The 22479-nt window shown below is 42.4% G+C and overlaps 1 protein-coding gene across 1 annotated transcript in view; it reads right to left on the bottom strand.

The window, feature by feature from the left end:
* Window positions 1–22479, bottom strand: part of LOC110843553 (ALK tyrosine kinase receptor) — a 55350-nt gene that overhangs the window by 24204 nt on the left and 8667 nt on the right. The window contains exons 3-15 of the mRNA XM_022089518.2: window positions 15423–15590; window positions 10457–10594; window positions 10309–10387; window positions 9641–9693; window positions 9468–9545; window positions 9212–9343; window positions 5865–6026; window positions 5225–5355; window positions 4845–5023; window positions 4625–4722; window positions 3417–3476; window positions 3002–3022; window positions 248–410 (exon numbers count right to left, since the gene is read on the bottom strand). Coding sequence (XP_021945210.2) covers window positions 248–410; window positions 3002–3022; window positions 3417–3476; window positions 4625–4722; window positions 4845–5023; window positions 5225–5355; window positions 5865–6026; window positions 9212–9343; window positions 9468–9545; window positions 9641–9693; window positions 10309–10387; window positions 10457–10594; window positions 15423–15590 — 1462 coding nt within the window. The remainder of the gene's footprint in view (window positions 1–247; window positions 411–3001; window positions 3023–3416; window positions 3477–4624; window positions 4723–4844; window positions 5024–5224; window positions 5356–5864; window positions 6027–9211; window positions 9344–9467; window positions 9546–9640; window positions 9694–10308; window positions 10388–10456; window positions 10595–15422; window positions 15591–22479) is intronic.

Below are 22479 nucleotides of genomic sequence, written 5' to 3' on the forward strand. Positions count from 1 at the left end.
GACAACGGGGGTTGACTGACAATTGCCAAATCGGTGTTGACGTACGAATTGAATTCTTTATTTGATGTTTCATTTCCAGCTCAAAGTCTATATTTATACGGATGCTGAGAGATCAGGGCGTTATTGAATCCCAAATAGCACCAAGCAGGAGAAAATGACAACACTGGAGACGCGCTCCAAATGTCAAACGTAGTTCCACAAATGTCACATTACACAATACAAATAATACTTGGAAAAGTGGACTTACGTGTAAGTTTTGGACTCTGGAACTGTCCAGATTTGAACGCCTGGTCGATTTTTGTCCATGCTCATTTGCGAGGATACGATGGAGCCGTTGTAGGATGTTTTGCATTGCTCCTTCGTTGGGCCTTCGCGACCAGTGCTGTTGCAGGATGTGATTCGGTACGACACTGGGCAAATAAGAGTTAACTTGCATTACATAATTGTCAAATCAAGCAAATGTTCATGCTCCGGTTTCATCTTTATTATCCGCGTTTCCTGCTTCCTCATTCTTTCAGCGCAGATTTGAAATCTCAGATAGGACAGGATTCCACCGAGTATGAAGAGGAAGCCAATGTGCCATGCTCCCGGAAGACGAGGAGAAAGAACTCTTGTTGTGCATGCATTGGAGGCAACGAACATGTATTTCACCCCTCATTGATTGATTCATTCTCTCTGCATTGGAGGAAATGATAACGAAGCCAAGTGTGTGGAGGGAGAGAGAGAGACGAGGAAAACAAGGAAATGTGCTCCGGGGAATATATTTCATTATCAGCCTTCCTTCAAAGGCCCCAATTGCACCTTTCAAATTTCAAAGCTCCAAAGCCAGCAGTTAATGCTCTCCCCCTTTGAACTCAACATCCAACCAGGTCCAAATTCATACATACATCACAGAGACAGACAGAACAACTACTTACCACCAACCAAGGCAGGCACTACTTACACGTTCGTACAAAGGAGCAGTCAAATCGATACATGAACCTTGGATTCCTATATTTGCTTTCTCTCTCACTTTGCGCCCTTTCTCCCACATCATCATATGTTCTGCAATTCACAGACATCCTCTGTCTACACGTGTTACTGCCAACCATAAATTCATCCATTAGTTAAAAGTCGAGCCGACTTATGACTGCCACTCCTAAATAGACAAGAGATCAACCATCAACCAGAGGTTGCACGTTTGGAGAGAGGTCTAAACGACTAAAAACCATAATTGTCCTTGACCCGAGTTTTATGACTTCGCAGCTTAGCTTTTACCCATTTATTTGTACGAAAGCATTTCCAAAAAGCCTTTTCAAAGCCTTTTCAAAGTCCCGTTCCTCTGGATAAACTAATTGTAAGATGTTAATAGCAAACGAATTTTTGGGGCAAAATGAAACGTCGTCGGGTTGAACCCCTTAAAACATTTTACTCACATGATAACTTATCGTTTAAAAATTAGACTTCAGAAACTCTCGCCGAGCCAACTTGGCTGTGTTCATGTTCGACTGGATTGTGTGTTTTGTATTGTCGAGTGTTTTCATTGCCGAATGTTTCCCACATTACAAACTCGTTACATGCTGTTTAACTGCTGAGGGCGGCCGAGTGAGTTTTGATAAATTCATTGGGTGTAAAAACAAGCATCTCTACTTACTTTGGGAGTGAGTGAGAGGCTTGTTGAAATTCTGGTACGAGCTCGAGTGTTTTTCTCAGTATTCAGGCTTTATGTGTCAGAGAAAGCAATAAACCAATGTGAAGCAGGAGGCCCTAACAGCCTTCCAATTGAAATTCTGAAGGAGGATGAAATGTAACGAATCCATAGATTTTATTTCACACGGACGTATACATGTATATCTGGATATCTGCAAAGAGAAGACTTGGCAGCCTGTTTGGTTCGAGTGCTCGTCCTGAGCGAATATCTGGGCTGGGCGAATTGCAGCAAAACAAGGAGGTCACGATAAAATAAAATGTTTCAAGGAGCACCTCACAATCAACAATGGGAAACTCATCAGGAGTTTTTTAGAGCCCAACTTTCACTTGGACTACGAGGCCGTGGAGGATGGGACGACGATCCATCCATCCATATGCTCTCCTCCCTCCCTCCTCTCCACTCCAGTCAAGGTCCAGGCACGTGCAAAGAATTGACAAAAATCTTCCGCCATATCAAACCCTTTGACTCTGCGCATTTCATAATTAACTCGGAAAGAGAAAATAAGGTCGTAAGTCACTCAAAAAATTGGAGGACTCAATTGGATCAACATCATTGCCAACAAATTTTTGCTCCATGTTGCAACATAATCGTCAAAATTTTTGCGCAACTAAACTCGATAAATCGGATTTCGTGTCTCCAATTTAGTTTACCAACTTCAAAGGATAAATAAGTACAAATAGAAGTCCTACATACTTTGATGTGCTGCTGGGGGGACCGAGTAAATAAATATTTACTTGACATCCACATCCCGGAGAAGAGAAAAGTCGTCGTCGTCGAAAGGTGATGGGTATCGCAGTTACAATGGAATTCTTCTCGAACAACAAAAAGCAATCCAGCATATGTTCCCCTGATCCGAAGCGTCATCCTCTAATTTACAATGGGAAACCCCTCAAGGGCTGCTTTATATCATGCTCTTGTGCATATAATCCGCTCTCAGCCTGCCAGTGTGTCGACGGCAGACAAACACACGTATAAATACTGCTCGTCAATACGAATGCATGTACATACGATAAGCAGATCAGAGAACAACGATGTACGTACACAACTACACACAAGGACATACTTTTGTCTGATTTAGCCACCAGCTTTTGTTCAAAATAAATATTTGAGACAAACAAAAGCAATCAGGATCATCGTGGGTACTCGTCGGAAATCAGTATGCATTCAATACAAATGGGAAAATTGAGGTGCAAGTATACGCAGTCGTGACATTTTAGTATAACGCTAAATTTATATATGCGTTCAGAATCACTCGATCAAGATGAAACCGTTGATGAAACCATGCATATGCAAAAGCGTTCAAATTATTACCTGTCAAGTTCGTTGGGTACTCTGGAAAAAATAATCATATTTTCATTATTTATTACTCATACATACTCAGATGGACCGGTAAATAATTAATTAACAACTAATTACTATTCCCATTACTTAACATTTAATGAACGGTTGACATTTGTCTCAAGAAAGTTCAAGGTTCTGAAGGTTGGAAATTGAAATCCTTAATTAACGCCCACTTTTAGGAGTGCGTCTCCCACTTAGACTTTGGTGTATATTTATAGCACGAAAAACTACTTTCTGCATACTTCAAGACGTATTTGGCAGTCTGCTCACCCAGCCATTCTCACTTCCACTCTGATCATTAGCAATCGTATAATTACTTATTGAAAGGGTTTCAACTTTAGCACAAAGCCGAAATTAGGGTACAATCCGAGACTTTGTAACTTACCATCTGAAGCGTTGAGGATTTCTGAGTAATTGTACCCCACGACGAGATTGGGTGGAACTCCTGGATATGGAAATCAAATTAATCATTAGATCCAGGTGGAAACCTTGATAACGTCGCGAATGTAATAAATTTAATAAGGGAAATGTGAGAAATCTAATCTAGACGCTCATTATTATTTCATGATTGGTGCTGTGCAACTATATCGGTTCAATTGGAACGACGCCAACAACAAATGCTCGCATTATGGAATCAAATTAGCTCCAAAAACGAAACTGCGACGTTTCTCCGCAAATATTCTGCATAGAAATAAACTTGTAAATACATAATACACGACCGATTCCATAACCCAAGTCATTATTCGGCAAGTAGTATTTATGATACGAACAGGCTGAGAACAAATTATAGAACCAAGAAGTCTGGATTATTATGAAACTACTGCCGCATGCAGTTTCACAACAAGAATCTTGTCCTAATTTCCATGTGTGAATTTTGACAAGTGTGAAAACGAACTGTTGCTGTCGGGAGAGCGTTTCTCTCGAGATATTTCCCACCACATGGACGGACGGACGAACGGAGGGAAGGGCGAGGACTACATTGAAATGATTTTCTAAACCATGAATTATTCATTAGTCAAACCACTCAGAAGACGAGTGACGGGCCAGCATCGCACCATTTGGGATTAAATCCCTTGCAGTGTCGTGCGGTATCTTTTGTTACTCGAACGAAGAAAGGAAAGCAAGGTGACGACGAAGGGTTTGCCTTCCTGAAGGTGAAAGCGGTGTAGCAACACAGTTCAGATTGTCTCTGCGACGAAATTGAGCATTCGTTCTTTGCCCAACTCTCATCAATCTCTGAATTCAACACGGAATGTGTTAATCGCGAGTCTGGAGTGCGCCAAATATACGAATGCGCTCTCTACAAGGCTGGATTATGAATATTACCATGATTATTATATAATGGTGGCAACGGTGCAAAAGTTCATGCGAGTTGTGGGTGAGCGACGTGTAGCCCTGTGCCACACTTTTGAAACTATTACCAACCCTGCAATTAAATGGGATCAATAATTCCCAACTTTATGCATGCAATCTCATAATCTCATTATGCAACGTAACTTTGAACACCGCACATGAAATTATAAACGATTCGTGTCGCCTGGCACTTCTTGCGAGGGGAAAGCTTATTGTTTTGCTTTCTCCGTCAGTACTCACCCAATCCGACACATTCGGGGCTGAGAGAAATATCATCGATCCCAATGTCGCCTACTTCACCTCGAATCCCCTTCGTCGCAGTTATTTGCAAGTAATACCTGAAACAATAATTTGCATAATAAATATTTAATACGTAACAATTGGAGACTCGATCTTTACACGTCGTCGTCACCATCACGAACACGATAAAAATGCAGAATTGGTGGCATCATTTACTTACTTTTTGCTGCCCTTGATGCTTGGCAATTTGCAGGACGCTCTCTGCCACATATTTCCCTGGTTCCCTTTCCTCTCGCAAAAACGGATGGGTTTGGCCCAAGAGTTTCTCGGGTTTTTTAGCACCAGCTCCACGTCCAAGGACTCGACGTGAGCTCCATACATGTGGTAGAAAAAACGGAGCTGCACAGTTTTAGGAAAAAAGAAGTAATAAAAAATATAAATATGAGACTCAAACTCCAGTTTTCATATGAATGGGGTGAAAATATTGCACTTTGGTTGAGGAGGATATTGATTGAAACGTGATATTTATGGGATTCCCGAGATGAGATGAGAAAATACTTTGTAAGGCGTGGTATGCGGAAAAAAAGTGGAAAGAGTTACCTGGCAGCTTTCGAAGAATGGAGAACTCCGATTTTGATTGTATGCTGGAGGATGTGGAAACACGGGAGAACGGAGCACGGCTTGTTGAAATGGAGACTTTTTCACCCTCATGTTCACCAGCAGAAGGTGACCTAAACGTAAAATAAGGCATGATTTGACACCATTCCTCATCACTTTAGACATGACGAGGAGAAAGTTTGTCTAACCACAACAGTTACTAATTGGAATCATTGTAAAATGTTGAGTGGATGATGAATTGTATGTGTGTTTGAATTTGTGTAAACGATGTAGTTGATGAGACAAAGTGTTTCAGAGTTCTTTGTTCCTTTTTAGTGTGTTAAGCATATGGAGAGCACACCATTTTTATTTAGACAGAGTTGTGAAGGTGTGGAAATTACATCAGAAAAAGCAGTCAATTTTTTGATTGACAATTAGTCATTAAAGTTTTCTTTATAAAGTAGTTCTAGTAGTCGTGTCACTTATCAGTACGACTCTCTACTCGTGTATTATTTCCATCTACCACTAAACGACATGTTTACATTAGGAAAGGACACTGATTAACCTCACCCTCAACACCTCAAGTAGAAGCATTTTCTCGGATAGAGATCATTACTACAGCCATACTTTCACCCACACTCACCTGACGAGTTTTGGAAGGTGTGATCCATCGGGGGTCCCGTCTTGTCCGTGAAGAAAGGTTTGTTGGTCCGTTCCCAACTGATGTTGTTTTGCGCCGAGATGGCCGGCTTCCACCCGCACCAACCCTTCTCGAACGTGCAAGTCGTGTTGACAGGCATTTTCTCTGTAGTGACAACAACAATACCAGAATTGTGAGAAAATTGTGTGGGGACTGAGACCAGACTTGACTAGAATTTAAGTTCTTGTTTTGTCCAATGAATTTCCCATCACTTTTGTGTCCCGAATAGATTCAAAGTTCTGCAAGTCTGATGGGAAATTGATGGGAAAATCGACAAGTTGACTGTAGATTTCTAGATAACGAGCTCAATTTATTTGCCATCTACTGCAGCAGCATGGCGAGTGGGGGGATACGCAGATGCACATACATGGCATTACACCTTCTCAGCGAATACATACATACATAAATCTCCTCCTTCATGGACATCGACATTCCAGCTGCACATCAATATCACCCATAACTGGTTCCAGTTCCTTGTTCCAACACATCGGAGATCCCTCGTGACAAGCTCCACGGCTTTCACTTGCTCGCCCAACCGTCTCTTTTCCCCATTCTCCCCGGCATCCAGCAACAGCAGCCATCAAAATTATCGAGGGAAAGCCATGAATTATAAGTAACTCAAGTTTTCGGAAATTTCATTCAGAGCGAAACGGAGCTTGGGATTTGTGGATGATCCGCAGTGACAATCGACATTCCTGAAGAGAATAGAATCGAGAGGAGAAATGGGATGGCATGCGAGGAGAGAGAATCTATCTCCGTAGTTCAGGAGGAGGATATTGTTATGAGAATGACGAGAGTCACCACCACGAGCATTCCAAGTGCCCTGTGGACCGTGGAAAGTTGAAGGTCTGCATCATTCACCAGCAGCAGCAGACTGCATGGACGACGAAGAAGTGAACATTGCATTTCATTACAGCGCGAGAAGAAGCACGGCAGGAAGAAGCAGGACCACCTCTCGACTCTCGCTCCATTCTCCAGTAAACTAAACTTTCTTTGTTACGTGGGCCACACTTTATTGGAGAGTTTTGGGAGCGACTTTATGTTGGCCGGTCGTCGTCTCACTCAAAGTTCAATCTTCTTCTGGAGAAGAGCTCCAGGCAGAAATTGGTATGAGCTGCGAAGGGAGGAGACCAACCTCATTTTGCAAATGTGATGACACATTTTAATTCTTTCACTCCGCATAAGAAATTATTTGACACGGCCTTAATTGGAATGAACAGCGGAGATAAGGGTGAATAATGTAGGCAAACAAAGTGACACTTTTGGAAAGTGTACATACAGTGAAACGACCCTGTGCGAAACACATATTTACCTACTTTCACTTTCTCGTTCCCACGACACGTACTGTTTTTGCGATACGGCTTCCATTTCAAGTTGTTTGACCAGAGAGGTGGTTGGTTCAGTTTTTCAGCAAATTAAATGTGATCGTGTATAAAAACCTGGCTTAAAAACTTGGTAACGAAGCCACAATCCTGCTCAGCTCAGGGTTGTGGATGGGAGAAAGTTTTTTTTTTGGAGTTTCGATTCTATTGGATTCTGGTCTGGTGGCATTTCCAAATTGCACCATGAACTCTGGGCCTTTCCAACTTTGGCTGAGGAGGATTTCTTAATAAAGAGTTGTGTGTGCTCTTCTTCCGTGCATTTTGCCTTGACTTGGCCAATCTAACTGGAGCACTCTCTCTCTCTCGCAGGCCAAACTTTACTTCCCGGCACGAGATGAGATGACTCAAGTCTACAAGTCCAAGTCGACTCTTGGACAGAAGTTTGCCTGCCTTGCTGGGACTTTTCCACTTTCTTTTCTCCGTTCGCTCTTCCGTCTCCCAAACCAGTTTGGATTTGGGAACGAAGAAGAAGGCGAAATGTGAGAGGTGATAGTTTTGCCGTTATCATAGGAAATTAAATAGAAAGCTTTGCTCGCAGCAGTGCATGAGTTGCCACTGATCGCAAACTTTTCCTTAGAAATGGCGTCTATTTAGAGAGACTTAACCAGTCACATGAGAGAATTTGGGTAAGCATTGTGAGAAATAAGTTGGCGAAACCCAAACAACATTTCATTAAGGAGATCCGCCGTCCTATTTATTTATATGTTACGCCAAATAAGTAAGTAACTAATACTTGAAATAAGTATATACGTCGTAATCGCGTAAAAAAGGTGAAACGAAAATAATGCGATTATGGATCAATGTGAAAACACTCCAACTACTAAAATTGTATTAATAATCCAGTCATGAATTTAATCTAGAGGAGGCAATTTAAAAAAGCCAATTTAAAAAGCCCTATCTTTCAAATTTCCGAATCCTCGTGGCACACTGTTCCACGGCACTGGAAAAATTTAGGGCAACTTAATATCGTCAATATTGAACGTTCTCGGAGATATGTACTCACGGGCAATTGTACAACTTCCAGCTGACACAGATCACTCACACGACTATACGAATTTAATAAAAGAGAGACGTGCAGGAAAAGTGGATCTCACAATTTGCAATGTTTAACTTACAAAAAATATGCAGATCTACAAACTATTAGAGACAACATTCCCTAGAAATTTTGTCGTCTGGCTAAAAACTGCACATTGAACATGACGATGACAACCATTTTTATAAGCACCTCGGAGAAGAAGGATGCTGGATTGTATGTACGGGGTGTGCCTGTTACGTTAAAAGAGTGCTCAACTTTCTCCTCACTGCTCGCAGGAGGATTCTTTCTCGTCTGGCGTGTAGGCTTTTCTTCTCCTTTAATTTCATCTTAAATTCCTCATAAATGTAAATTGCCTATTAAGACATGAATATACCATCAAAACTTCAAAGACCCAAAGTATTCATTTTGTGGGAATTTATCGCCCTCCTCCTCATGTGTTCCAGGTCTCTCTCACCATCTCACTCGCTATGCCCAATTCCAGTGCTTTAATGTCCCAAGCAAATCCTTAATGACATTTTATAGGTGTCCTATTTTTTTAGGCGTTGAGAAAAACAACTTCAAACAAATATTTTCTACACAGTTTCAATTTCTTCGTTTTTTCATATTCCCTTCACAATGCGGGTTCGGGTGCAAAAGACAAGTTGGGGGAAACAAGGGAACAAAATTTGAATCCGACAAAGATTAGTTCTCAAGGGTTTGACTTCCTGAAAGCATTTCCTCCCTCCGGAATTCACTCTTCCGGTTTGCATTTGATTAAAATTATTTTTCCAGCGGGAGAAAGCGAGATGTTTAACAAACATTGAATTTTCTCAACGTTTTTGCAAATTCTTAAGAAGACTCATCTACTTGACTTTTGGTAATATTGAACTCACCACACTGTTGGTCCTCGTCCTCCCCAAAGAGACAGTCTTGGTTTAGGTCGCAGATTTGGTTTCGATTGATGCAAGTGCCATCGCTGCATTGGAATTCTCTGGAGGAGCATGTGGCGTTGCAGGGTTTATCGCCTGTAATCCAAGCCATACATTGCATAAAAATGTGCCAAAAATGATGTAAAAGACTCTCCATGGATCGATAATGGCTGATTTAGTTCTAGTCGAAAATTATGTTACGTAAAATTTGAGGCCTTACTTGGAAAGCAATCGACGAGACGGATGTCATCGATGGCAAAATGGGACGGGACTCCGCTGAAGTTATCCACTTCCAAAACTGGAACATTGTTTTTAATCAAATGTCAAATATTTTAGTCAAATTGCATTAATAATTTACAATGATAAAGACGTTAGCGTGTAAACATAACTTACCGATTTGGAATTCTTGAGACTGTGAACCCACCATCTGCTTCATTTTTTCCCATCTGCCAAAAAAAATTAAGTCAAACATGTCATTCTGTGCCTACCAAATGATGAATGCCTACCCGTATACCTCCCACTTTCACTGTAGCAAAACTCCCCCAAGCAAATAGATAGATAGAGCTGATCAAATCGTTTTTAAAAAGTTTGAATAAAAATTATCCTTATGGAGGACCGAGTATTTACTACGCTATCCCTTTTCACTACGAGAAGAGAATAAAAGAGCCAATGCAAATTTTTTGTTAAAAACTTTCAAGTAGTTTACAAACCAAACTAGAAAACTTTTTGGGAAACTTTGCAACTTGGCAATTCTCATCCTTTACACCTCCGCATTTTGACTTGCTGCGGTCTCCCCACTCTTTTCTACAACATCAAAGAAAGTAGTTTGGATTTGAACTCGAGATATATAAAAGATGATCGTATTAGCAATCTGTGGCCCGAGTTCAAAGTAATCAAATTCTATTCAATTAACTTTCCCCTCTTTTTCTCCTCCTCCAAAAAACCTGATTAGAAATCCTACACTTCCGCCGCCGTACCACTACTGCCTCACTTTCTCCATAATGTAGTCGTGCACAAAGTCTTTCTCCTTGAGCCTGCCACAAAATGAGGGACTGACTTACGAGTTTCTGCTGTTTCCCAGCACGGACATGGGAACGTAGGAGGAATGGTTCCGAGTGCTGATGACCATGCGGAGGGCAACTGAAAGTATTTCCTCCATTAGTCGAATGATTTAATGGTCATACATAATATTCGAATCGCCATCCATACCTGTATCCAAGTTATGCATGTGCACGTTGGCTTGCAAATTGCAGTTGGTCTGAGAGCCCTTGAACCACGGGCTGCTCAGCCGGTAATGGCTCTGCTGCTGCTTGGTTCCATTTTCAAACGCGAGGATTATAAAATTACCTGAAAGTAGTGCAAGAGAAAGCTAGGTAACAATGTATTCAAGGACACAACAATCATTAACCCAGACATTTCAGATGAGAATGGGGAAATGAAACACAACTCATAATGTGAGACATGCTAATTCGGACTTGGTTTTATGGTCTTTTTCTACAGTGGCATACACAGCAGTAAAGTGGACGGTTGGAGCCAGTTATATTACTGCCATGTAAATACTAAAGCCTTGGTTCCACCATAACATATTCCTTGTTGGAGCGGAAGTGGAGAAAGTGGGGAGAAAGTAGCATGCACACACACACATAGCTCAGTAATGGCACGTCCGTACACACACACGCTATTAGCAGACGAGAAGGAAACGAAGAGCAATATTATCGTTTTGATCTTTAATGTCTCGTGTGTAAACTCGCCTTGGTGGTGCACGGCCGTAAAAGAAAGACAAAGTTTTTACAACCGAAAGGAGACTGCATAACTCAGCCCGTCCATACAGACGTCCTCTCGGAGTGCATCTATACGTTCGTATGTCTGTGGTGGTGGTGCAGAGAGGAGATGGACTGTCGTCTCATGACTTAAGTCTGCTCGGGGATCTTGGAAATAAAAGAATATTGGGCAACAAACTACTCACTTTGGACAACATAATGAAATTCGTAGATGTAATGATGCGCGAAACACTGGAATAATGGAGCAATATTTCCCTCAACCCGTACTCATCAGCGACCATTACACGGTCATGTGTGCCAGCTTTCTCCTGCCTGCCGCACTATTTTTGTTCCGTATAAACTATTCCGCTCTGCCATTGTGGTAGTGGCGATGATGTTGGTGTGACGGCTTTTAGGCCTCTATACGCACACACTTTCCCCGTGGCGGGTTAGTAAACAAAATGAAATGAAATAGCGTAGCGATGGAGCCATTGTAAGCCGTGCATAAGGCGAGGAAGAAGAAGACGTCGTCGTCCGAATGAGATGGATGAAATAAAGAGATTACTCCACCGAGGCAGAGGCTGAGGTTCTCCTGTCTCCTCCAAAGAAAGAAAGGGCACGAGAAGATCTTTCGGGAGGTTTGCATTGATTTCGTCCCTGCAATTTCTCATCAATCGAGTCAACCCAGTATTTTCACACTTTATCAACTTTACTACGAGCTTATCAAATTCTGGGGCAGGATAATACTTGCTAATCGAACGGTGTGCTTTGTGAATGCATCTGGCAGGCAGAGCAAGGTTGATTCTGCTTCCGTGCGAAGAATACATTATTATTGGAAAGCATTCTTTGTGAGGAAGAAGCTTATTCGGCGTCCTCCTTCTTGGAGAGAAAGAAAGGAGAAGCCTTGCAAAATTCAAGGCGAACACTTATCTGCTTGTGCATACATCTCAACACAATAATAATAAAATACCTCACTCGATGAGTTGTTGTATTGTATTGTGACGATTCACCAGAAAATGGAGGTTTAGAATGTTTGAGATAAAATAAGCTCGAGTCAACACATGCAATCCAGCCTGGTCCCATTCTCTCCGCGAAACTCGCAAGATGCAGCAAATTAGCAAAAGTTCTCTCCCATTTCAATGTGTCATATTAATTGTTGAGCAAGTTTAACAAGTATTTATTTATAAACCATCGCCCAGCCGCAGACCACTTGGTTTCGTTGGCGTCTCAAGTTGATATTACATGTGTACAAAGCAGTGCTCCATCTTAACCACGGACGATGATGCAGGAGGCTGTCAAATAATAATTCTCCAAGAGTAGGATCCCTCCTAAGCCCACTACAACAAACCGAGTGGTATTATTAGCAGTAGTAACGTGCCCCGCTCCCATTATTTATTATATCCATCTTCTTCACGATTTCTTCTCCACGCTCACATGCATGCATCCCCTCTTCCTCGAGTGGGAGTAGTCGAACCTCAAAATAGAACTGAATCTCCATCCTCACTGTCAACCATTTTCATGAAATAAATGATTGACTCCTTCCAAGTTGGTGTAAAAATAAAAACAATAAACCCGACTCGAGTAAAAACAAATTGGCTCGTGTACTCATTTGACGGTTTTATTAGCTCGTTCCATGTTTCGTCATGTGTTTATGATCTCGCAAAATGCGCATCTTCCAGCACATTTCACTGATTATGTATCTAGTCAAGGGAAACTGCGCTTCTTTTTCGTTGGTTGGTAATTGTTGTCACTCGAGAAGACGAGGCCAGGGCGCAAGGAGGACTCTGTAGCTCCTCGTGAAGGGAACATGTCATTCGAGCAGTCTCGACGTTCTACAATACCAATTAGTCAAGCATCGGAGAGATCGGTGGTTGCATAACGTAAAGTTTTTTTTGCATTTTTTTTCAGGATACCATTTTTATTCTCGTCGTTCGTAAGACTAAAGTGGATCGAAACTTGAAACTCTTGAGGGGATTCAGAAATAGTTGCTTCTTCTGCTACAACTTCAACAGCTGAACGTACATGCATACGAATTTAGACGTGATGGAGAAGGAGTAGATTGAAAAAAATAAAGTTACGTTCGCGACACGAGCAGTTAATATTTTGCAGCTACGCGACGACCACTGTGTGCTCAATACCGGGTTTACACACTCTTGAATGACTACTGTGTTCATAATATCATCATAAATCTTGTGGAGATGGCATGATTAAAGATTAAAGAAATGGTTACAAGCTAGCACAAGCTTTCCAATCATTAAAATTCATCTCATATCACAATGGCAATCAGAATGGAATCTGAGTAGATTAATGGTTTACCTACTTACGTAGATAAGTATGTAGGCATGTTCTTGACTGGTTCGTAGTGCGGGTGCCTATTTACTCACCACCAGCCAGAGTGCCTGCCTGCCGGAATGCACGTGAAAATGCCCTTTGCACATTTTCCAGTTTCGCCATACATAATCCCATAATAATAATACGAGCCCTGACTTCACAATGAGCAGCCACCACTGCACCCGACATTCTTTCGCCTTTCGTAATAATCCAGTGCCCTCCTTCTCCTGGGGAAAGCCAGTACAAGACGAAGATCGGGAGAGATCAAATCAATACCATGAATATTCATCAGACTCCTCGCCGTCCTCCTGTGGTGGAGGGCGACATGAAAAATTATGTCGTTAGCCACCAGTCATTCTTTCTCCGCTGGGTAAACGTCCATTAGTGTCGCCACGAGAAAATGTGTTTCACTCCGCCAATGAGACGGCCCCAGCTGGTGGAGACTTGGCTTTTGAATTCTCAGCCACCTAATTCCTCCTCCTTGGCAGACGCCGTCAATGTCACGATACGCCAGATAGACGCGACTGGTTTCATCTCAATTCAATCCTACGTACGCAGAGCAGGAGAACAAGCAAAAGTTGTTTCAAACTTGAGAAGAAGAGAGCGAGCGGAATTAAAAATTCAAGAAAATGAATGAATACGGAGAAAGGAGGAAAAATGCAATCACATTCCTTCTCACGACTCCTCTGCTGCTTGGGATAGGCAGGTTGGGACGTTTGGGTTGGTGGTGGACGAATCTCGAGGGATTTTGAGAGGAGAAAGTGGAGGTGCGATACGGTGCATTCTTCCCTTTGCTGATCCAACTAAATGCCACTACGCTGTACGTGTGTTAGGAGGACGAGCTCCTTCACAATAGAGCCGTCTCTTGCCCTAAGTGGCCATCCTCTCGGCTGCTCCTCGTTCCTTCGTAATGAGAAGAAGAATGGAATAAAAGCATTCCAGGAAATTCGGCATAACACTCGCGGAGAGAGTTTGAGCCAGGCTAAGAATTTATGCCCTGTTTACCCTCCAGTTCTCTCGTAAATTCCTTCATTTTATTTGTCAGTTGCACTAAAATGTTTAATGGCCACACCTTCCCTTTCTTCTTCAAGTGAGATTTTTACATTCTCAAAAGTGCAAGTAAACATAATAGAAGCACACGACGGGTACAATTTGCCCTCCTCTCACTCGGCGAGTTCAAGACCTTTAATCCCGGAGCACATCCAGTAGGCAAGGGAGCACAGAGGTTGGAATGCTCTCACGGGCTTTCCAACTTTTGCGTGACATAAAATGCTCGTGCTGCTCATACGTATTTTTCCTCTTGGTGTGTACATACATATGTATCTTGGGAGGGATTGTAAAGGTTGTAAATAATCAAATGGGGAAAGTGTAGCAATTGATTGGACCGTAATCGTTACGACATTCTGTGTACGACGACTTTCTTTGATAATTCTAAACAAATAGTGGTAAGCTTTATTTCCACCGAATGTACACACTTCCTCCAAAGGCGAAATTGGGAGACTGGATTGCGAGTACTGCCAACTACACGTCGTTCGCTACACATGAGCATCCCACTGTCTCATCTTGTTTAAACGAAACCATGCGGAAATTTCATGGGATGGCAGACTCGACACTTTTTTTGTCTTCTTGTAAACAGATGCGGAATAGGCGGCCTTCCAGAAAACAATGGCTAATAGGCTGCGTACACATCTAGTTTACTTGCTACTACGAGAAGTTGTGCTCACGATAACAGTTTTTTTCAACGTTGCAAGTAGCATACGAATTTGTGGATTATTTACCATTTGTCGAACCCTCAGGCTCGTATATTGCATGCGAGTGTTGCGTAATAACAAGTGGGAGGACAACTGGGCGAGTAATTAATTATCAGCCAGTCACATATGCCCAGGAAAGTCGGGGAGGCAGAGTACACACACGGTGTCAAATGAGCAATGTTTAAATATTGGGAGAATATGAAACATGAGACTCTCGTCACTTTCTCCACACTTCCTTGACATGCATATGCAAAAAGTTACATGGGTCTGCATGGCTATGATACATGCCTATCATGCAAATTGTTTGAATAATTAATAAACGGACGTGCTTACCATCAGTCTTGTTTTGTGAGTCTTTCATCGGCCCACGGAAGGCCCATTCGCCCTGTTTCTTCATCTTGGTGACCACCTGGGCTGCCGACATTCTGCGAAACCCTGCCTCGCCAGCCTTGGGAATGTCCCACTTCCAGGGACACGGCCCTTCAAAGTCGCACCAAACTCCTGGCACAGAATTGTTTCCATTAAAACCATCACATTTCGCACTCACGGCGTCCTCCGCATTCGTGGGGGATGCCAGCAAACCGGAAACGAGGAGGAGGACGACGGTCAAACCGGTCAAAGGCGCCATCATTCCGCCGCCTCCTCCTCCCTTGTCATGAGGCGTTGGCAAAGGACTGATGACTGACATTTGTTTTTGCGACGGAACATTTTTATTACATTTGTTTTTACTGCGGAAATCAGTCCTACGAAGGGAATGGCAGCTTTCATCAGTGAAAGCACTAATAATACTAATGCCGCTACTAATACGGCCGCCACTTTGGCGGCGACCCAGATCCACGCTCATGTCAACTTGGAAATTTGCAAGCCTATCTCGATCCACTTTTAGACAAGTCTCAAGTTGGAAATTTAATCGAGTGGTTGGTTTGTTGTACCGTGGGAGAAATTTGCTATCGGTTGCAGACAGAGTGTGTGTGGGAAAAAGAGAGCGGTGTCACTGTCACCAGTTTTCATGGGAAATGAAAACGGTGTTAATTTAGGCTACGTTAGATGCACGAATGTTTATCGCTATGTCGCTTGGACAAGTTTTACATTCACAAACCCAACAACACAAAACAATTGCAGACAACTTTCAGTCCACTTAATCTCCTCTCGACTACTTTCATCCTGAGCGGAATGCCCCCCGAGAGCAGCAGCACAACCACATGTTCAGCCCTTTCATGACGACCCTTTGCTCAGTTTTTGAAAGTACATGAAACTCGATTTGCATGTCTCGACTCGAGTTTCTTTATGTTTTTAAACACATATTGACACGTGTCCAGGCCGTCTCTACGAGATCACACTTGACGATGAACGACACTGGGCTAACTATTCTGGGCTAAAGTTCATGAACTTTGGATTTCTTACTGGATCAGCAATTCGGATTATTTACGGTTGGGCAAGAATCAGCGGAGGTACATGTAATATAAACATTGAGAAGTGCAGTTGTCCACAAATGAGCACGGGTTGGATGCAATTAGTGTCAGAGAGTGGGTGCAGGTATTTGGAAAGGTGACGACGGAGGTGTATGTGTGTGTGTATGGAGACGATAATTGCCGGTATAAGGTATGCATATACACCTGGCGTTGTGTGGGTGAAAGTGGTGGTGGTGGTTGGTTGGTTGGCTGGTCGTGGGAGAAAGGAGAAGAAGGAAAGTGCGGCACAACCTCGCTTGAATCACTTCGCAAGGGAACTGCGTCCAAATCCTATGCTCACCCCGTTGCTGCTAGTAGAAAGAGAGCGAGCAGAATGTGTTGCTGGTGGTGGATGTGGACACGAGTAGCAGTTCTCTCTCCTCGCATGCCGTGGATGGAGGAAAGCAGAATTATAAAGCATTTGCCGCAGGCAGGCTGGCAGGCTCCCGGGATATCTTGGCACAACCAAAGTCGACGACGAGTCTTGGTAGTTTTCGGATCCGAACGAGCACGCTTGCTCGTCTTTGGCTCCATCCACATCCTCACACATCCCAAATCTGAAAACATGTTGGCACAAAGAATGGATTTGGAGTTTTGGACTCGGGTCTAATCTCCAGTCTCAGTTTGTATTTTGCTGACTTGGTAAGAACTACTTTGCAAGACAAGCGGCTCTAACTCAACCAGGAAGGAAATTCCAGGACCACATAACGTCCACCACCACCACCGGTCACGTCAATCTCTTGCCCCCACCGACGGCGAAGGTGTGGCTCCCTCATGAATCTCGTACACACACCTTCCCCCATTAAGACTTTAAGCATGCAAAGTTTTTAATTCCAAAGTGAAGCCCTAACGACCCCACATTATGTATTCTGTTGGATGGATGAACTCATCAAAAGAAGTACAAGCTTGTGCATACGTATACAGTTTCCGTCTCGGATTGCTTTTCATGAGCTGTGGTTGAGATTGAATTTTTTGGCACTGCCAACTACTCACAACTCTGCATATTTACATACACAGAGACGTAGATGCATACATACACTGGTCCAATCTACTTCGCGTCATTTGACTTAATTTGAATGTCGGATTAACGAACAGCATATCGTAGTACAAAGTTTGCGTGCAGTGAAGGCGGTGGACGAGGAGCAGGCACAACAACGAGGCCTGCTTGTTGGCTGATCTCTGATTTTTCTTGGCATGTGCTCATCCTCCACGGATTTATTTACTACGGCACACATTGTATGAAATTGAATGGTAATGAGTAGATATCCGCTTGCAGAAGATAATTAAGTCAAACTAAATAGAAAGGAGTAGTCCACAGTCGTTCGTGAGAGCACCTGCTCGCAGAAAACTTTACCATGCATTGTAGGATCCTCATGGCACATGTTCAAGAGCATGACCTACACGGTTTTGTACTGCGACATACATTTGGTTGGACAGTCAGTAAGCAGTTGCGTCATCGTACATGCAAGTTGTTGAGTTTGTCTCAACTCAAGCACAATCAGAGAAATCAGAGCTGGATCTCGTTAGAATTGTGATGAAAAGTTAATTCGCATCGTAATTTGTATGCGCAGACAAGTCTCAAATTGAAACGAAGACAACAAAGCCCTGCATTAAGCTGGTCAGTCGGAATACATAATTTGCGAGGCATTAAAAACTTATGCTATACTTAGGATTAGACGTCCTGTCAACGATGTTGGGGATGCTTAATTTTGTTTTGGTACTGGACTTGAACAGAAAAAACATCATCAAACGAAAGCTCTTCATTTTTCCACTATTTCCACTTGGCATTGATCCGTAATAGAAGCCATGATTGGTTGAGCTGTTAAATATTCATATTGTCTCGAGTGGCATTAAGTTAAAGGTCAATCTGGTTACGTTAATAATCAAAATTGTACAATGCATGCATGTCATTTAGCGATTATTCTGTTAACTGGTACAGAAAATGGTTTCGTTTGTGAGACTCTATTTATCAGACTAGTTCACTTTTGCATGTGTTAAATTGCTTTTTATAAATTAAAAGATGACCAGATGAAAAGATGTGCACTGCATAAGCTCGAAGGCGTGTATGAATGTGTCACATTCTGCACTGAATCAGACGTCAGACGACAGGTTTGGCAGAAAAGGTACAATTTATACATTGAAGTGGACTTATTTGCATTCATTCCACATTTTTCGTTCTTCACAAGGATTGATGTATTGATAATCCTCTTACGTGGGACTGTGGCACAACAACTTTTCCAGATTGAAATCCTGTCATGTGAATGAATGGAAGTCTCAAAATAGAACAGTCCACAGATTGACTCACATCCTAAGTGCATGGCTTGGCCAATTACTACTCTACGCTTTAAAGTCAAGTACAAAAGATGAACGGACTCCGACCCATCCGTGCTGCCAGCCTTCCTCATCACGACATCGCTGACGACAACGACAACGACGACGACTCGTACATACGTACACCTACACATCGAGGAGAAATCGTGGTTGGCAAGAAATAGATAGTCGTGCAGCAGAGTTTCATTCATCCACATGCTTTTTCAGGAAGGACGCCGAACGAGTTCGATTCATATGGCAGTTGACAATCTGCCTGCTCTTAATTCCACGCGCATTAATAGCTCGGGACGACTGTCTCTCAATTCAAACCAAATCTCGTCGGAGGGGGCTTCCCAAAATGTACCAAATTCAATCAAATCATCGCAACCACAAGTATTTTGGTAATGGGGAAAGTAATCTCATGATCCTGATCCAATAATGGCCTGCGGTCTGCTCCCAAACAACTTTCAGTTAAAGTATTCACTTATTCTCGCCTTCTGTTGGATGGAGGACCTGGAGAAATCAAACTGCGTCATCCCCGACTATGGAAATCCGCTTGGTTTCCCAACATTTTGCAGGAGAAAGAAATTGCTCAATTAAAAAATAGTTCAGATGGGATTTTCATGCAGGGATTATGTGCATACCCAGTTTTTAGGTACACATTTTTAGGTATACGCATACTACTATTGAGCAAATACTGAAAATGCCAAGGGTCAAATGTAGCATCGTTAATAATTCACTGTCATTAATTCTCAGTCGTTTGAATAGATTCGTCGACGAAATGGTTTGAACCCTGCGTGACATTTAACAAACAACATGAGAATTTGGACCACACTGCATCCCATGAGTCATAAAAGGACATCGAGTAAACATAGCACATTGGAAGTGCTTTCTCCTTTTAATTGATCAGATATCTACGAGGGAGTAGACGTAAAAACAATGACGACAAAATGATTGATGACGACTCCTGATACGTGAATTTGTGTACAAGTAATGCAAAGGCCCCGTTCCATATAATTCCTCCTTCGTGCCGTAGAATGTTCCACCAGAAGAAGAAGAAGGAGCGACGGCTTCGCTATCATTCATCACCTTATTGCTTGCCTCGTGCGGCCAAGGTTCATGGACATGCAAATGGGAGCATTTTCAGACTTAGGAGACAATCATGAGTGAAAGCCAGAAACAATTCACCACCAAAGTCCAACCCACTGCCACAACAATCAATTGACAAACTGGCGAAATGACAGGCTGTGGGGACGGATGTTTCTCTTTCATACGTAAAATACCCTCGTATTTACTCAACCATTTCATGCATCAAAGAGCTTGAGAGGGATGGCTGAGCGTATATTTGATGATCAGTCGCTCGTCGGTCGGTCGGTGGCGCCTGAATTGGAGGAAGAATCGAATAAATAAAAGACCTGAACTGGAAATTCTCATCCTTGCAGCAAGAAGTTGTAAGTACGTCGTAGTGCCGAGTGGCTTGGATGGATGGTTGGTTGGTGGTTGGCTAAATTAATGGTGAAAATTCAGTCTTTGCCTTGCCGTCAGGAGGAGGAATATGCAGTCCCAACGCGGTTGGTTGATATTTGAGCGAACGGTACCCACGCATCAAATGGATATTTTGTATCATCTGTGGATTTGCGAGCCGAAATCCGAGGCTGGCGTCAGTCATGGTTGGACACCTTCCCTCACTTTCACTGTTGGTTTTTAGGATTTCACGACAAAAACTATGAGTCCTTTGGGAATACGACTCCACACTACTCCACCAACCCAGAAGAACGGCAACCCATCCTCCTGATGCTCCCCGACTCTGCATTTCTCAACGAGATGATAGCACACGTCTTCTCGTCTTTTGCTTATTATTTGCACTCCCTTCCGGCAATCCCATTCAATGCTATGCAAACAAAAAACAGGCCGAGAAACACTCTTTTACCGACTTGCTCAAATCTCCACATTTGCAGCGAAAGTTGTTTTTATGAGGTGAATAAAACTGGAAAAAGTAAATAAACGATATGTTACGGGACCCAAAAGGCAAAAATGTGCATGTTGTGCGAAGATTGAAAACAAAATAAAATGCAGCAAATGTCGGTCCCGAAGAGCACAATGTATCCACAGAGCTTCAAGAAATGTCCCAATGCGTGGTCTCCCAGCCCGTTGTTAGTTTAGCTCGTTCGGTTCTCGCTATAGGAGAAAATCATTAGTGGTGACAGGAAAAGTGAGCAATTTTGCAGAGCAGTGGAGCTGAAGAAGCATTCGAATCATGTAAACGAAACGAGGGTACGATTTCCAAGAAGAATTTCAAAAGTATGTCAGATAGGCTCGGATTTCTTCTGTAGTTAAGATGAAAATGCTTATTTTCTTCGCCTCAATTTTCAAATTTTTATTAGAATCTTCTTCACTCCAATTTGCCCCATTACGAAGTTTCGTGCATGACGCATGGGCCAATTATCTATTACACAAATACTTCAAAAAGTGAAACTTGTAGAAATTTTCAGTAAATGGACCAAAATAAGTAACACTGCGAATCAAATAATATCTCAATATCAATTTGTTACGCGTTTAAGCTTTAGCGTGCGACGTAAAAAACTTTCACTTTGATGATTCACGACAGATGTACATGAAAGGTTCAAAATTGAAAAAAATACATCAGCAATTGTGAACAACCTCGTCGTTCGATGCCCATTTACCTCCAAATAACTTGGATAAAATAAAGACGAGTCCCAAGAAAAAGGTAGGTTTGTATTTCTTCATGGTTCAATTGGGTGGGATCTTTTGAGCAGGAAGAAAGCAAGGAAATGGAGAAGATCGATATGCGGCTGGTTGGCAAAACAGACAGATTCACACCGTTCTTCCTTCATACACACCACCATTCGATTCATCCGTCCTCCTCCAGCTCAGAATTTCTCAAACACGAATATTCCTATTCTTCAAGTTCCCGTCAGACACATTGCGTGACATCCTCGAGAAAATAGCAAATTTAATTTTAAACCTTGAAATTGAATAGCCAACAAATAATGCCACTTTCGAGGCAAATTTACAAGTATTGTTGATTGACAGGGACAGTGATAAATTGACAACTCACAATAAGTCTTCCTGCTCAGGATGACGGGAAGCGAGAAAGTTGTTCTGCGAATGGTAGCCGTACTCACATATCTCCAACGCTGTCGATGTAAATATAAATAGCGTCACAAAGTTTGACACACATCAAAAGTCCTCTCATGCATGGCTTCAATGAAATGAGATCTCTCCTCCTCAAGGTGAAGAAAGCACGAGCGAGTGAAACTTAAATGTCGAGATGTGATCTCCTCAGTCAGAGTTGGACTCGCATCGTCTCTTATGAAAGTGCTCCTACATACGCACATAAAAGCGGAGATGAGAAGAAGAGCTGGACTGAGATATCTTTTATGCAGACATGTTCATTAGCTACGATTTTTACAACTTTTTCAACAACTTTTCAGCAAAATTTTCCAGACTAATGCAGTTTATACAGAATAGCTACGAAGCTCAAGAATAACAAATCCAATTAAGTAATTGGGTTTCGCATAATCCAAATTCAGCCTACGAACACATAACGAAAAGTTCATGAAACTTGAATTGAATGTGATCAGGAGAGAGATGTCGCAATTTTATGT

This window comes from Folsomia candida, unplaced genomic scaffold (assembly GCF_002217175.1).
Source record: "Folsomia candida strain VU population unplaced genomic scaffold, ASM221717v1 Fcan01_Sc002, whole genome shotgun sequence".
Taxonomy (NCBI): domain Eukaryota; kingdom Metazoa; phylum Arthropoda; class Collembola; order Entomobryomorpha; family Isotomidae; genus Folsomia; species Folsomia candida.